This window comes from Lepisosteus platostomus, chromosome 22, assembly GCF_059453375.1.
Source record: "Lepisosteus platostomus isolate fLepPlt1 chromosome 22, fLepPlt1.hap1, whole genome shotgun sequence".
NCBI lineage: Eukaryota > Metazoa > Chordata > Actinopteri > Semionotiformes > Lepisosteidae > Lepisosteus > Lepisosteus platostomus.
In genome coordinates, this window is record NC_142632.1 from 8,957,387 (window position 1) to 8,970,535 (window position 13,149).

The following is a 13,149-nucleotide window of genomic DNA, read 5'->3' on the forward strand; positions in this document are numbered from 1 at the left end:
TTGTCAGGTTCTCAGTGTTTAGTTTTATTCAAGAAGTCCTCACACCAACAGCTGACATACGCACGCACACACTCGGTACAGTATTCATTTCCGCTCCGTTTGTGCACCAGTCTTCTCTTGCTATTTAGAGTAAGGCTGTCCCGCTACAGGGAAATATTCAATGTGTTCAGGTTTCTCCTTCAAATGCAAACATCTGATGTATCACGTTTGCACTAGACACAGGATAGCACAGGTCATCTCCACAACATTAAAAACCATCGCTAAAAAAGCCCTCCAGGCCACACCTTGCCCACCATCTCGGCTTTTGTGCAACTCATCCTGGTGTAACTCTGTCAAATGGATACCTCCAACCAGGCCAGGCCATTAACTTTCCAGAAAATCATATTCTGCTTAATCGTGTTCAACATCAAGGTACAAGAGCAAGAAACAGACACACAGCGCTCGTTTTTGGAGTCCATCCCTTAGATCAGTGGAACTGTCCACAAAAAATCTCAATGCTGTTACATCTTACACCCCTTATCTGTATATTCTTCAGTATTTCACTGGGTGTTTTTTAGCAGGTCAGTTTCACAAGCTCACCTTTGCTTGTATAACTTGCTGAACCCCCAGTTCTAGAGCAGCTTGGTGGATGGTGGTTTTGGGCCAAGGGTAGGTTTCTGCATCCTCCTGTTCTTGTCGGACTTCAAAAACTTAAAAAAAAAGTCAGTCCTGGGAACGACTTCCGAAGAGCAAACAGCAAAATGACAGTCTCTCTGTAGTTGTGGGGAAGGAGGAGGTGATCACGTCCACAGTTTTACTTCTGACCAACAGCACCTAGCCTCAAGCTGCACAAAATCGCCACCATCCATAGCAGCAGATTAGTTTCTTTTAAACACTAACGTTACACACACTTATAAAGCAGAATCTATAAGATTACACCAGTTACATGTCTAGTTCTTTTTGTTTTAGTTTAAAATTACAGCTCTTCCAAGAGGATAATGTGTCCATGTGTCCAGTTTCTGTACATTACTAGTTTTGTGAAATGCTACCAGGGATTTGATGGTAGATTGCTTTTAACCGCTGAGCAGGTCGTTCTTTAAAAGCACAACAGCTATTCTCTCTCGCTTTGACGCTGAAAACGCAATATACTGTAGACTTGTGTCACGACAATACAGATGCAGCTTCAACTGTAATGTGACTCGCATTTCTTAAGTCCAGGAAGTCTTAAGTCTTAAGACATGCTGAGAACGCACACTCCTTCAGCCATGTGCAGCATGAAGGTGCTACTCAAGACCTCATAATCCAGCCTCTGCTTTCAGCAAAGCACATCTTTGTCGCCAACCCACTGGGATATTGCTGGATGGCAGGACTGACAAGTTTGAAATCCATTGCTCCAAATCCAAGCACGCGTTAGGAGACAGACAGATGGACAGAATCACGGTACGTTACAGTACAGCAGCAGGAACAACTTGGCGCTCTGCAAGGGCAGTTCTGCTTCCTCCCCAGGCAACGATCCAGGATTAATCTACTAGACCTCAACGGACGGGCACTCGAGGACACAATCTGAGACGGGAGCCGACGAACGACAGCTCCACCGGGTCTGGGGGTGCAGGGACGGGGGACTGGGGGGGGTGGAAAGACGACGAGATGAAGACGAGCCCTCCCTTGCCCTCCAAGGGCAAGGCCACCCCTCCCCCACCTTGGCTTTCCTCTCCTTGCAGCGGCGACCCTCCCTCTAGATGCCCCAGTAGGGGGCCAGGTTCCTGCGGTCCCTTTCGTAGACGTCCGGGATGACCCCGTAGGGCGTCTGCACCATTTTGACGGAGTTCCTGCCGAAGAGCTTCCGCTCGTACTCGATCAGCTGCCGCCAGAAGCCGGCGTTGGGGCGGATGACCGGCCGGCGGGCCTTCACCCAGGCGTGGGCCTCGGCCAGCGAGACGCGGTGGTATTTCATGAGGTAGGCCAGGCACAGGGAGGCCGAGCGGCTCACGCCGGCCGCGCAGTGCACCAGCACGGCCCCGCGCTTCCGGCCCACGCTGTGGATCTTGTCGGCCACGCTGTCGAAGTACAGGGAGATGGGCGAGTGGGGCATGTCCGCCAGGGGCACCTTGACGTACTCCACGTGGGGCCAGTTGAAGTTGGGCAGCTCGATGGTGGCATTGACCACGCAGGTGATGCCCTTGGACAGCAGCAGGCTGCGGTTGGAGGCCACGTTGCCCCGGCTCAGGAAGAGGGAGGGCGTGATCTGGGCGATGCCGCCCAGCACTCCCGACTCGGGCACCAGCCTGGGCACGGCGGTGGGCACCACCGAGCTGCGGTGGTGGTGGTGGTGGTGGTGGTGGAAGAAGGCCTGACTTCGGGAACTCATCGAGAAAGAGGGAGAGGAGACGGAGAGAGAGAAGGAGACTGGTGGAGACTGTGGAGGGGACGAGGCGGGGGGGTGGGAGTCGCCCTTCAGAACACAACAGCCATGGTCCAGCTGGCGTCACAATCCGGCGCGCCCGCAGAACCACCTGCAGAGACAAGACATGACGGAAAGGTCAGCTTTCAGTCTTCCAGACGGACCAATTTAGCAGCTGGCCGGTTGATCGCTAGGAAATCGGATTTCGGAACTGCAACGAAAATCCTGGAGAGCCATCTCGGAGGATCTGAAAAACCAGGTAGACAGACAACGGCTGCTTATACTGCCATAAACGCTCGGTCTGCGTCCAGAGTTCGCTGGAGAAACCACCCTACAGTAATTCCTGCTGTTCGTCTGCACAAAACAGGAATGTATAATTTTCTACAAAACATGAGGAGGCTCAAGAGAAAACAAGATCTTCCGCTCAATCCCAGGATTCTGTGTTCACAGCTGCCAATACTATACAGCCACAGGGCGCTCCTTCTACAGTTTTTTTTTTAAATTTTGTGTGCCGTGTCTTACAACTCTGTCCAACTGTCTGTCCAGCAACTGTGTTACTGTGGCACATTTCTTTTAACCCGCTGTGTCTATATTGATAGAAAAAGCCACTGGCTGTGCTAGAGGAAGCAGTGTTTATTTAAAGCCTGACAGTATTAATATAATGGAGGGCAGTGTGGCACAGAGGTCATCGCTGACAACAGCTGCTCGAAATTGCTCTGTGCCGGTGTCCTACAGCCGAGCAGCGTTCCAGGAAGGGACAACAGACACACCACTGAGGTGGGGTTGAAAACACCAATAGAGACACACTGCTGAACTTTAATTTTTTCCCAATAATACCACCATAAAAGCAGTAATTAAATTCAGCCCTGGTGGAGCTGTTGCTCATGCGCTCAAGCTGAGGACACACTGATAGAGGAGACCGGGAAACTGGTACAGCAAGCAGTACTGTTCTGAAAGGGAAACCTGTTTGTGTGCTGTGCTATAGAAAGGGAAAGACTAGGTAAAGGCCTACTTCAGGAACATCCAGTCAATAAACACCTGTTAAAAAGGTGACAGAAAGAACACTTTTTCTGACCATTTATAAAACAGTCCTCCACTGAAGTATGACAGAATTCTCCTTTTCTCCGAGTCCTGCACTGCAGTCTGTAGCTAGCACCATGCCTGCAAGTGTTTCCCACTCTGCTGCTATTTACACTGTAGCCTCACATCAGCTAGAAGGCTTATAAATATTGAGTTTGTACTCAAATGGCTGTGTGTAAATACGCAGGCAGGCTGAAGACCACTGGACTGAAAAGAGCTGGGCGAGTCCTAGGGAGAGATTAGACTCCAGGATTTTCCTGCAACGCCACAGCATTGCTTTTTTCGGAGAATACAAGGATTCGGCACAGGCTGGAGCTGTCCGGGGTGATGAAGGACCAGAATCTGCAGGGTGACTGATCAGGACCGGTCTGGGAGAGGACTAGGGGCTGGGCTACTGGAGGACTGTCCGATTCTCGGGACATGTGCAGCCCCTGCGGTGTGTTACACGACAACCAAGGAGCATCTCCGTGCTTTTAAAATCTCTCTGCACTCATCTGGAAACTTGGCAGATTTTTGTTGGAAACAAAAAGGGAGTTTATTGTAAACACAGCTGGACATCAAGTGAACCCAAATGCACTGCCTCCTCTGAGCCTCAAAGACAACACCTTTCTCTGTGAAAGATTTGACTATAAATGGCTACCTATCTGAACATGGGTTCTTAAAGCCCAGAGTCCAGATTTAGTTCAAGAATATTAATCATCTTTCATTTACATTTTTTTCCATGAACCATCAACTCAAGGTATGTGTCAATAAAACAACACAAGGGCAAAATCAATAGAGACAGGTATACACAAACATTAAATAGAATCACTAGGTATAGAAGTGAGCTTTCAGACAGCATGCGTACCTCCCAAAAGCCATAGCACAGCCTGATATTATCCAGTGGTTTTCCATAGCATAAAACTGCACCGAAGCAGAAACACTCTGACAAACGAAATGCCTTTAATACACAATTCTATATCATGCACAACTAACACACACCTGATTATTTACCATAAAAAACACAAGACATCCAACAAATGAAGCTTCAGATCTTCATCATATGCAAAACCTGCTATACAGCAATGGCAAAACAAATTAAATACAGAAGAACATATCAGTCCATAGCTGTTTCTATACGGTTACCTGTATTGTTCTAGCGCAAGTGCAACTGCTCTTTATGACTGACACTGCAGGCAGGCTAGCCCATGCAGAATCAACACCACGCTTCCCGCTGGCCAGTTCCTGCTCTTAGAAAAACTCTTCAGATGGGAGCCCAGCTCCTCCTCAACACATCTGCACTTGCAGGCTGTCCGCCAGGAACATCCATCAGCTGGAGGGGCTGGGAACAGAGGGACAGTGGACACACCCGTCTCATACAACTGTCCCTCTCTGCGGGACTGGGCATGCTAAAGCAGGGAGTGTGGATGGGCAGACATTCGAGTATCCCCTCCTACAGACTGAGTGCTTTCCTCTTGTCTGATACTGGAAATCCTGCTGTGAGGGAACGGACTTGTTGCTATCCTGCCTGTTCTGCACATTTATTATTATAATCATAACTGTTATTGCGACTGTCATTCTGAAGCTAATTTTTTTTCCCCTTCACTGAACAAACAAGCTCTCCTTAAAAAAGAAAAAGATTTCCACATGAAAGCTGACTTTCATCTGCACTTTACAGCCCAGCGCTGATCGGGAGCGAGGTGACAAAAGAAACCGGGATCCATCTGGTAAGATGTTTTTCTCGAGCACCAGTGTGGAACAGGGGTGGTTATCTTTGCCCTGTGTGAGGACCATAGGATCAGACCAGAAAGCGATTCTTATGGGAACCTGATGCCCTCTCGCCATGCCTACATCTTTATACATCTTCTCTTTATAAAGCTCTTTATCTCCGGACACACTCCTGCTGAAAAGCAGCTCAGGCTAGAAGTGAAACATCACAATGGCACCCGAGATCTGAACATGCGTCTTTAGGGAAAACACGCTAGAAAGCGCCGCTCGGTCTCCCTCAGCTCCGTTTATCCATGTGATCACATGGCACTGCGCCATGTAGCTCAGAGGACCATTCCAGCAGATCACTGCTCAAGCTCAAACCCCTACTGGCATCACACTGGTCTAACACTGGAAAACCTCCTGACAAGCCCAACGAGATGACAGCAAGCAAACTGTCCAGGTTCTGCTGGGTTATTTTCGGCTTCAGGCCTCTTCCCGGGCAGCAGAGAGGCGCTGGTTGGGAATCTGCCTGCTGCAGCTCAAGCATGGATGGAGCAGAGCAGTGCCGGGGGGTGGGGGGGGTGACAATCCACCAGCCCCCCCCCACCCCACCCAGCACTCTCACCCAGCCTCCCTAACAGGCTTCAATAAGCGAATCAGATCGGCTCTGTGCCCCAGAAGCAGCTGTGTCCCCAGATCCCTGGCACTGCGGACTGCCAGAAGGACACTGGCCAGGACAGAGAGTGTCCAGCAGTGTCCCTCACAGAGCTCAGGCCTGGCATCACGCATTCATTTCACAAAGGCTGAAGAAATGAAATCCAGAAATGTAACAGCTGCCGAAGATACAGCAGGCCGATACAGATCCAGATGTCCCACAGCACCAGGAAAGAGCACAGACTGAAATGTAGCTCACATGAGATAAGATCATTTCAGACTAAAAACCCATCGAGGTGTGCACAGATACAAACGCATACTTATATAAATCCTTTAGCATATCACAGAACTAAAGATCGCTCCAGAATACCTTGGAATATACTGAAGACCATAAAAGGATTTGTCTTCCTGCTGACGTACGTTTAGAGCCAACATCAATCTAACGCTACCCACAGATGTTACGAAGCTTTGAATAAAAAAAAAAAATCCTTGTCGCTGTTAAAATGAGCTCAGGGCTGAAAGTCTGCTTGAGAGTGTGAAAGCTGCATCTTTGTGGAAGAGCTCCAGGCCTCCACTGCTACTCCCAGGCTACATGGCTCCCTGCCTGGTGTCCTTGTCCTGGGGTGTGAATAAGGGAGATGGGCTGCTTGGCCAGATAAAGCACCTATCATTTCTTTCAATCTTACTTTATTTCTCCTTGTTTTACTGGAGAAGGTGGGAGAATAAAAAAAGGGGACAAAACACACACCTGCTCTGAAGCACTGATGTCCAGCTGCCACTCGGAGAGCCCGGCACTTAGCTGATTCACAGAGCTCTACCGTGTGTGAGCAGAATGACCCGAGACTGAGAACAACTCCTCTTCCTCTCGCACAAAGGCCGATCGATTTTACTGGGCTGGTGTTAAAAAACAAACCTTTTGCCGGAGAAACCAATAGAGCCCAAGGGAGTAACAACAACAACAACAAGACCATCGGCCAAAAACCCCTTCCTAAAGCAGGAACAAATTCCTAAATTCCTCAAACTCCTACGCCGGGAAAGTATGTCGCCCTCCTTAGATGCTCCATTTCAGAACTTGGAGGCAACCAGTTCTGTGACTGCTCTCTCGGTTGTGCCGACTGACAGTTCAACACTGACTGACAGTTCAACGATTTAGGAGCTGGCTGTCGCAGGATCCTGGAATGGAATGGAACAGATTGGAAGCAACACGGGTTGAGCAGTCCTGCCTAAAGGTTGCACTTGTCTGTGGAGACAGAATAACCCACTGCACAAGAGACACCTACTCTCACAGTGGGCCCCAGCGTGTGTGCCACCCAATAAACAACCCAGCCTGTCGCTCAGCGTGTGACCCAGAGCCTGTCAGCACTGGCATAGCAAGGCGCCCCAGAGGTTTCCTCCCCACGGGTGAGACTCTTCAGGGATAGCTTTCCCCACGCGCCAGCAGAAAACTGTAGCCTCCAGTGACAGCTGGAACGTCTCAATCTCAACACGCCCTGAGCTCTGGTTCCCACTGCACATGGGTGCAGAGATGATTGATCACATGAGCCCAAAAACTGCCCCCCCCCCACCACCAAGTTCAGAATGCACAGCAACAGAGAACTGGAGTCAACCCGAAAATCCCAAACAGGACCGACGTGGCCACAGCTGTAGAAAGCAATGCCAAGCAGAAAGCTTCTTATTACTGCTGAGGGTGGAGGCACCCCAGAGTGCGAGATATTATCTTAGACTCTGGACAGGACACCAGACTGTCATAAGGCACACACACCCAGCAGCATGGGATATCGTAAGGGTGGATCTATTAAAACAGACAAATTCTCTAATTTGCTAACCTAGCCTCTATGTGACTGGAATTTAGTTTACAAAAACAGGCTGGACCTGGAGACAAGCAAAATAGAAGTGAAGAACATGCAAACTAATACAGAAAACTCCCCAATCTGGTACTAAACACAAAACCTGGGAGCTTTGTGCATGCAGCATTCCAGAGCCAATTGCCAGTATGTTGCTTGAATCTAAACGTGTTCCAGGAGAGACAGCCCTTTCTTTCAGGATCCAGGAGGAAAGTGGCGTGTGGAGAGAGTAGTGGGGCTGCACGCTGGTGGTGGTGGAGGGGATCCCCATTTCCTGTAAAGCTCTTTGAGTGGAGTGTCCAGAAAAGCGCTGTATAAGTGTAAGGAATTTATTTACTTCCGTGGGAGCCCATCCTGTCTTAGTGACAATAGAGGAAATGCATCCCCAACCTCACAGGAATTACCACAAAAGAGATCAGCTCACTTTGGTACAGAACATGCTCTGCTCCTGCTGGCACAGCGAAGGAAAGAAAACCCGAGCACACAAGAACACGAGGCTCCTGAAAACAGGAGGAGGCCATTCAGCAAACAGTTCTTCTTCACTAACTGCTCCGAGAACAGTTCTCAATGTTGGTGTATCACCAGCAGCTGCTCTTATTTTTGAAAAACCCTTTAAGAACACATTTTGACCCTATTAGCTCTCACGTCACTGCTGGTACTGGAATACACTTCTTGTCTGGCTGATGCCTGTACAATAACACTCCCAGATGCCCACAGGATGAAAACATCCCTGACTGACTGACAAGGCTTTTGATCATCGTTGCGTAGTGCAGACAGACATTACCGTCTCAGGTCAGCTAAGGTGTGTTTGGATATCTTAATCCTGGTCGGACAGAAGCAACAGCCCAAGCAGCCTATTTGCTTTTTTCGCGTCTGAAAAAAATTGGCTTGTTTTTTCCCCAGTTGCAGCCTGGTTGCACAAGGCATACTTTCTGGAGACTATTTACTGGCAATCAGCCCCCAGGTTTTCCAGAAAACTAGCTTCATGGAACAAATTTCTTCTGCTCCTTACAGAATAAACAAAGGAGAGGACAGGCCCAGAGATGGGACGAGGAACACATGCAAGAGCAGACTAAGCTAGCCAGCAATGACCTGGCCCCCCCGGTCCACCCCCCCGCCTCGCCTGCTGGAGGGGCTCATCAGTTTTCAATCAACGCATCACCGGGGGCAAAACCCACTAAGAGAGACAGCCGAGAATCAGACGCAGATTAATCACAGAGGACGGGTTCCGGAACGCACGCAGCTACACAATGTGCTGCAGAAGATCTATAGACAAACTCCTCCTCGGGCATTTTCAAGCCAAGACAAAGAGGTGGGAGGGGTCTCTCCAGGGCTGATCAGGGGCTGCGAGTCTGAATTTGCACTTTCTGAAGCTAAAGAGCTGGCAGTTACAGTTTGTGCACACATCTGCTCTAAGAACATAACATCAGAATGGATCCTTCACAAACTCAACAACCTGCTCTGAGGTGGTATCCCCTTCCCAGTCCGCAGCCAGTGTTATCCTGCTTGTTGGCCGACTCTGCAGGCTGCCCTCCTCATACTGCTGGCTGATACGAACGATCGAAAAATCAGATCCATTATTTCTCCTTTCTGAAACCTCTCCTGAGAGCGCGATCACCACAACGGGTAAGTCTCGGCACCCGCTGTCCTCCCGCTGGCACAAACGACATTACGTTACTGAAAAACTAAACTTCAGGCTGCAGACAGCAGAATTGAATTCGCCTCCACACTAGGATCCGAGGTCCAGCCGGCGGGCGGACAAAGGCGCTCTTTTGTTAGAGGGAGCGGCGCAATGCTTGATCCCTCACCCAGGCGCTGCTTGAAACCAAGTGAACAGGCTCGGACTACAAAGCCTGTCTGAGCCAGCCAGCGCTGGTGTGTTAATAGAGTCCCCAGTGATGGAGCCCCAGGTCATATAGTTCTGGAACTACGCAGAAGGCTGAGCCCTGTTGATCTATTCGGTAAATAATTCATCTGAAACTCCACGCCAGAATATGTTTGCACTTCCTGAAAACCAATGGAAATGTCCCTGCTTCTTGCCTGTATTTTGATGGATGCACAGACTTGTGGCCCCAGGGATGTGGAGCAAGTCTGTGTAGACTAATAATAATAATAATAATAATAATAATAATAATAATTCCTTACACTTATATAGCGCTTTTCTGGACACTCCACTCAAAGCGCTTTACAGGTAATGGGGATCCCCTCCACCCCCACCAGTGTGCAGCCCCACCTGGATGATACACCAGTACACTACCCACACACCGGCTCTCAGTGGGGAGGAGAGCAGAGTGATGAAGCCAGTTCAGAGATGGGGATTATTAGGAGGCCATGATTGGTAAAGGCCAGGGGGGAATTTGGCCAGGACACCAGGGTAACACCCCTACTCTTTTCGAGAAACACCCTGGGATTTTTAATGACCACAGAGAGTCAGGACCTCGGTTTTACGTCTCATCTGAAGGACTGCGCCTTTTTTACAGTATAGTGTCCCCTGTCACTATACTGGGGCATTAGGACCCACACACACCACAGGGTGAGCGCCCCCTGCTGGCCCCACTAACACCTCTTCCAGCAGCAGCCTTAGCTTCCCCAGGAGGTCTCCCATCCAGGTACTGACCAGGCTCACACCTGCTGAGCTCCAGTGGGGCTGCCAGTTGTGAGATGCAGAGTGATTTGGCTGCTGGCTAAAAGACTAGGCTGGACGCTAGTCTCTCGAGACAAAGTGGGTGCAGCTGAACAGTGCGGGTCTCTGCCTGCAGAGGGGTCCCCTAAACCCTGAAACCTCCTCCCCAGCCAGTCCCGCAACTGGGGGACACGGCCTCAGAGGACACAGAGCAATTGAGACGCAAATGTGTGTCAGAGAAATATACCAGGCCCCCAGAGACCCCCTTCACTACACACAGCTCACGTTCAGCCCACCTTCAGTGTGGTGTGGAGAGGGGAATCACTTTGCACAATTCATGCACGAGAAATCAGGCTGACGGACCTAACAACACAGTCTCTTCACCAATAACAAGCAGCTACCAGCTGCCTGATTCTCTTTACATCCAACATCAGGGGACTTCACGACAACAGAAACGATATACCTGGCACTGACAGACTTAAGCAATAATTGCGGGATGCAAACACTTATTTTTTAAAATCAACACTGCAGGCAAAAGCCGATAAAAGTGACAAAATGCTGCTTTTTAAATTGCAATTTTGGCGATTAGCTCCTCAAGCTGTTGCTGCCGCCTCATGCACTCGGAATCTTCCAGTAGCCTCAAGAAGCCGAGCGTCTGCTGTGGACTACTTCTGATTCGAGGAAACCTTTGAAATCAAGGTCTTATCGGCCTTTTTTTTCCCCACCAGCTAGGCGGCAATTTGAAAGAGATTGCAGAGCGCAACAGGGCCGGATCGCGGCAGGCGCAAGGCATCGGGCCGTCATCTGGCGCCCACACTTCCCCAACAGCACCCCAACCCACAATTTACTCACCGCGCAGCTCTGACGTCTCCGTGCGAGGAGGAACGGGGCCGAGGACACGGACGTTTCACATGCCAGTCACGAAAGAAAGCTGAACTGTGTCTCCCTTGTGTGTGTGTGTGTGTGTCTGAGCATTGCGCTTCGGGAACAAACCTGCAGACGTACGAATGTGTTTTTGCACGCTGTAGCGCCCCAGCGTCGCAGATGGTATTCATCTGCGCCTTACTTGTTCTTCAGACCCGTTTCTGAACTTACTTTATGACCCGGCCACGGGCAACCCCAGCTTAACAGAAGCGCACCACATCACCCGGCGCCGGGTCCCCCAAGAGCAGGAATATTCAGCCGAGGCGAATTCACAGCACGAAAATGAATAAACCTAAGATCTTATTCCAAGTTAACAGACTGAAGCACAAAGAACGCAGCAGGTTATATACGCAAGTGCCCGAGGCAATATTTATATATAACGTACACAAGCGTATAATAACGTACACAAGCAGTCAAACAGCGGTAATTGCTCTGCCACCTGTTATGCCATCAGAGATAGGAGGTTTATAATTGCATTACAGCGAACAATAAGTTAGCTCCATCTAGAGCTTACTGACGCTCGAAATAACTCCGGTTAATTCCTAGATGCTCAATTACCAAATGGTTAGGTTCATGTATATAAAGAGTCATTTCTGTCGAACACCGCTATCTCAAAGCGCTTTCCCAAGCGTCCGCCCGGCCGCGCACCACGCAGCGCACTAACAGGTGCGAGCCGGGGCCACGGGATTTTTAATTCCGCTTCTCGTCACACCGCAGGAACTCCCCGCAACCGCAAAACGCACAACTTCTGCCACGGCAACTTCCGGCATCGCACAGGGTCGCGGTGGAAATCGCGGGGCAAGGTCTCAGGCGGCGGCGGCGGCGGCTCGCCACCATCCGCGACGGCGGGGGGCTCGGCGGACGCGCCGCGGCTCGCTCACTTACCTCCCAGGGTAGCGGTCTGCTGCTCCAAGCCCCGTCGCTAACGAGCCGCCGGTGACACAACACAATTCACACACTTCGGGGCTCGACTGGACACCGGCGCCGCTCTCGAACAGTATAAAACGACTCAACCCGCCGGGGGAAAAGTATGTGCGAGGGTTATTAACAGCCGAGAGCGGGGGGGGAAAAAAAGAGCTTAAAAACTAACCAGGCAGCCGACGTCGTACAGAAGCTTCGCAAAGTAAAGCCCCGACAGCTGAGTGTTTGTTTTTAAAGGAAAAGGCAGCGGGCAGCGCAGGAGCCGGAGAGAGGCGGAGGAGCCGAGCCGAGCAGCGCAGAGCCGGCGACCGTGCGTGCGGACTGAGCGCTCGGAGCGCGGACCGCGTGACGGCGGTGCCGAAGCGCCTCCCCTCCTAGCAACGCAGTCCGGACTCCCCGGAGCTGCGATCCGGTCGTGACGGAGGGGGGGGGCTCGACGATGTCATCGAGTCGACCGCGGATCATCCGCACCTGACCCAGCATCGATCGCGCACAGACCTGCCTAACTCAGCGCGTCCGGGGGCACTGTGCTGAACTGCTTGGCCGTAGTACACATAACGTGAATATAATTCCCCTTCCCATGACTAAATCTGCCAACACAAACAAGAGTCGGCAATACCGCGCTGATCGTATATTCACCACACTATTACCCCCGATATTTATGGTTTAAAAATGGTAAACCAACACATCCGATTACTACTGGCTGCCGTCGCATCATCCAGGTGGGGCTGCACACTGGTGGTGGTGGAGGGGATCCCCATTACCTGGAAAGCGCCTTGAGTGGAGTGTCCAGAAAAGCGCTATATAAGTGTAAGGAATTATTATTATTATTATTATTATTATTATTATTATTATTATTATTATTACATTTAAAGTACCGAACAGATCGCCCAGGGTAAAGAGAGACAGATCTGCAGCCAGGCTAAACGATTTCCTAATTAACCTTTCCGCCGTGTCATAACCTCTTTTGTATTTAAAATATTGTCTCCGATAGGAGCATAGCTTCCAATAATCCATTAAATTCACTTCGGCAT

At 50.3% G+C, this 13,149-nt stretch overlaps 1 protein-coding gene and 1 long non-coding RNA gene across 4 annotated transcripts; one reads left to right on the forward strand and one right to left on the reverse strand.

Annotated features, from left to right (window-relative positions):
• On the reverse strand, positions 1 to 12,424 carry dusp14 (dual specificity phosphatase 14). 3 transcript variants are annotated; one of them, XM_088616092.1, is made up of 3 exons: positions 11,366 to 11,380; positions 11,123 to 11,263; positions 1 to 2,492 (listed from the first exon to the last, which is right to left on the reverse strand). In XM_088616092.1, the coding sequence occupies exon 3, from the start codon at positions 2,345 to 2,347 to the stop codon at positions 1,715 to 1,717; it is 633 nt and encodes a 210-aa protein (XP_088472218.1). In that variant the 5' UTR covers positions 2,348 to 2,492; positions 11,123 to 11,263; positions 11,366 to 11,380; the 3' UTR covers positions 1 to 1,714. The 3 variants fall into 3 exon arrangements, with proteins under 3 accessions (XP_088472218.1, XP_088472217.1, XP_088472216.1); XM_088616091.1 differs by lacking the exons at positions 11,123 to 11,263; positions 11,366 to 11,380 and adding an exon at positions 12,285 to 12,424; XM_088616090.1 differs by lacking the exons at positions 11,123 to 11,263; positions 11,366 to 11,380 and adding an exon at positions 12,080 to 12,218.
• LOC148643383 (uncharacterized) lies at positions 12,091 to 13,149 on the forward strand. Its single transcript, XR_015929063.1, has 2 exons — positions 12,091 to 12,222; positions 12,353 to 13,149. It is a non-coding gene; the product is annotated as an uncharacterized LOC148643383 (long non-coding RNA).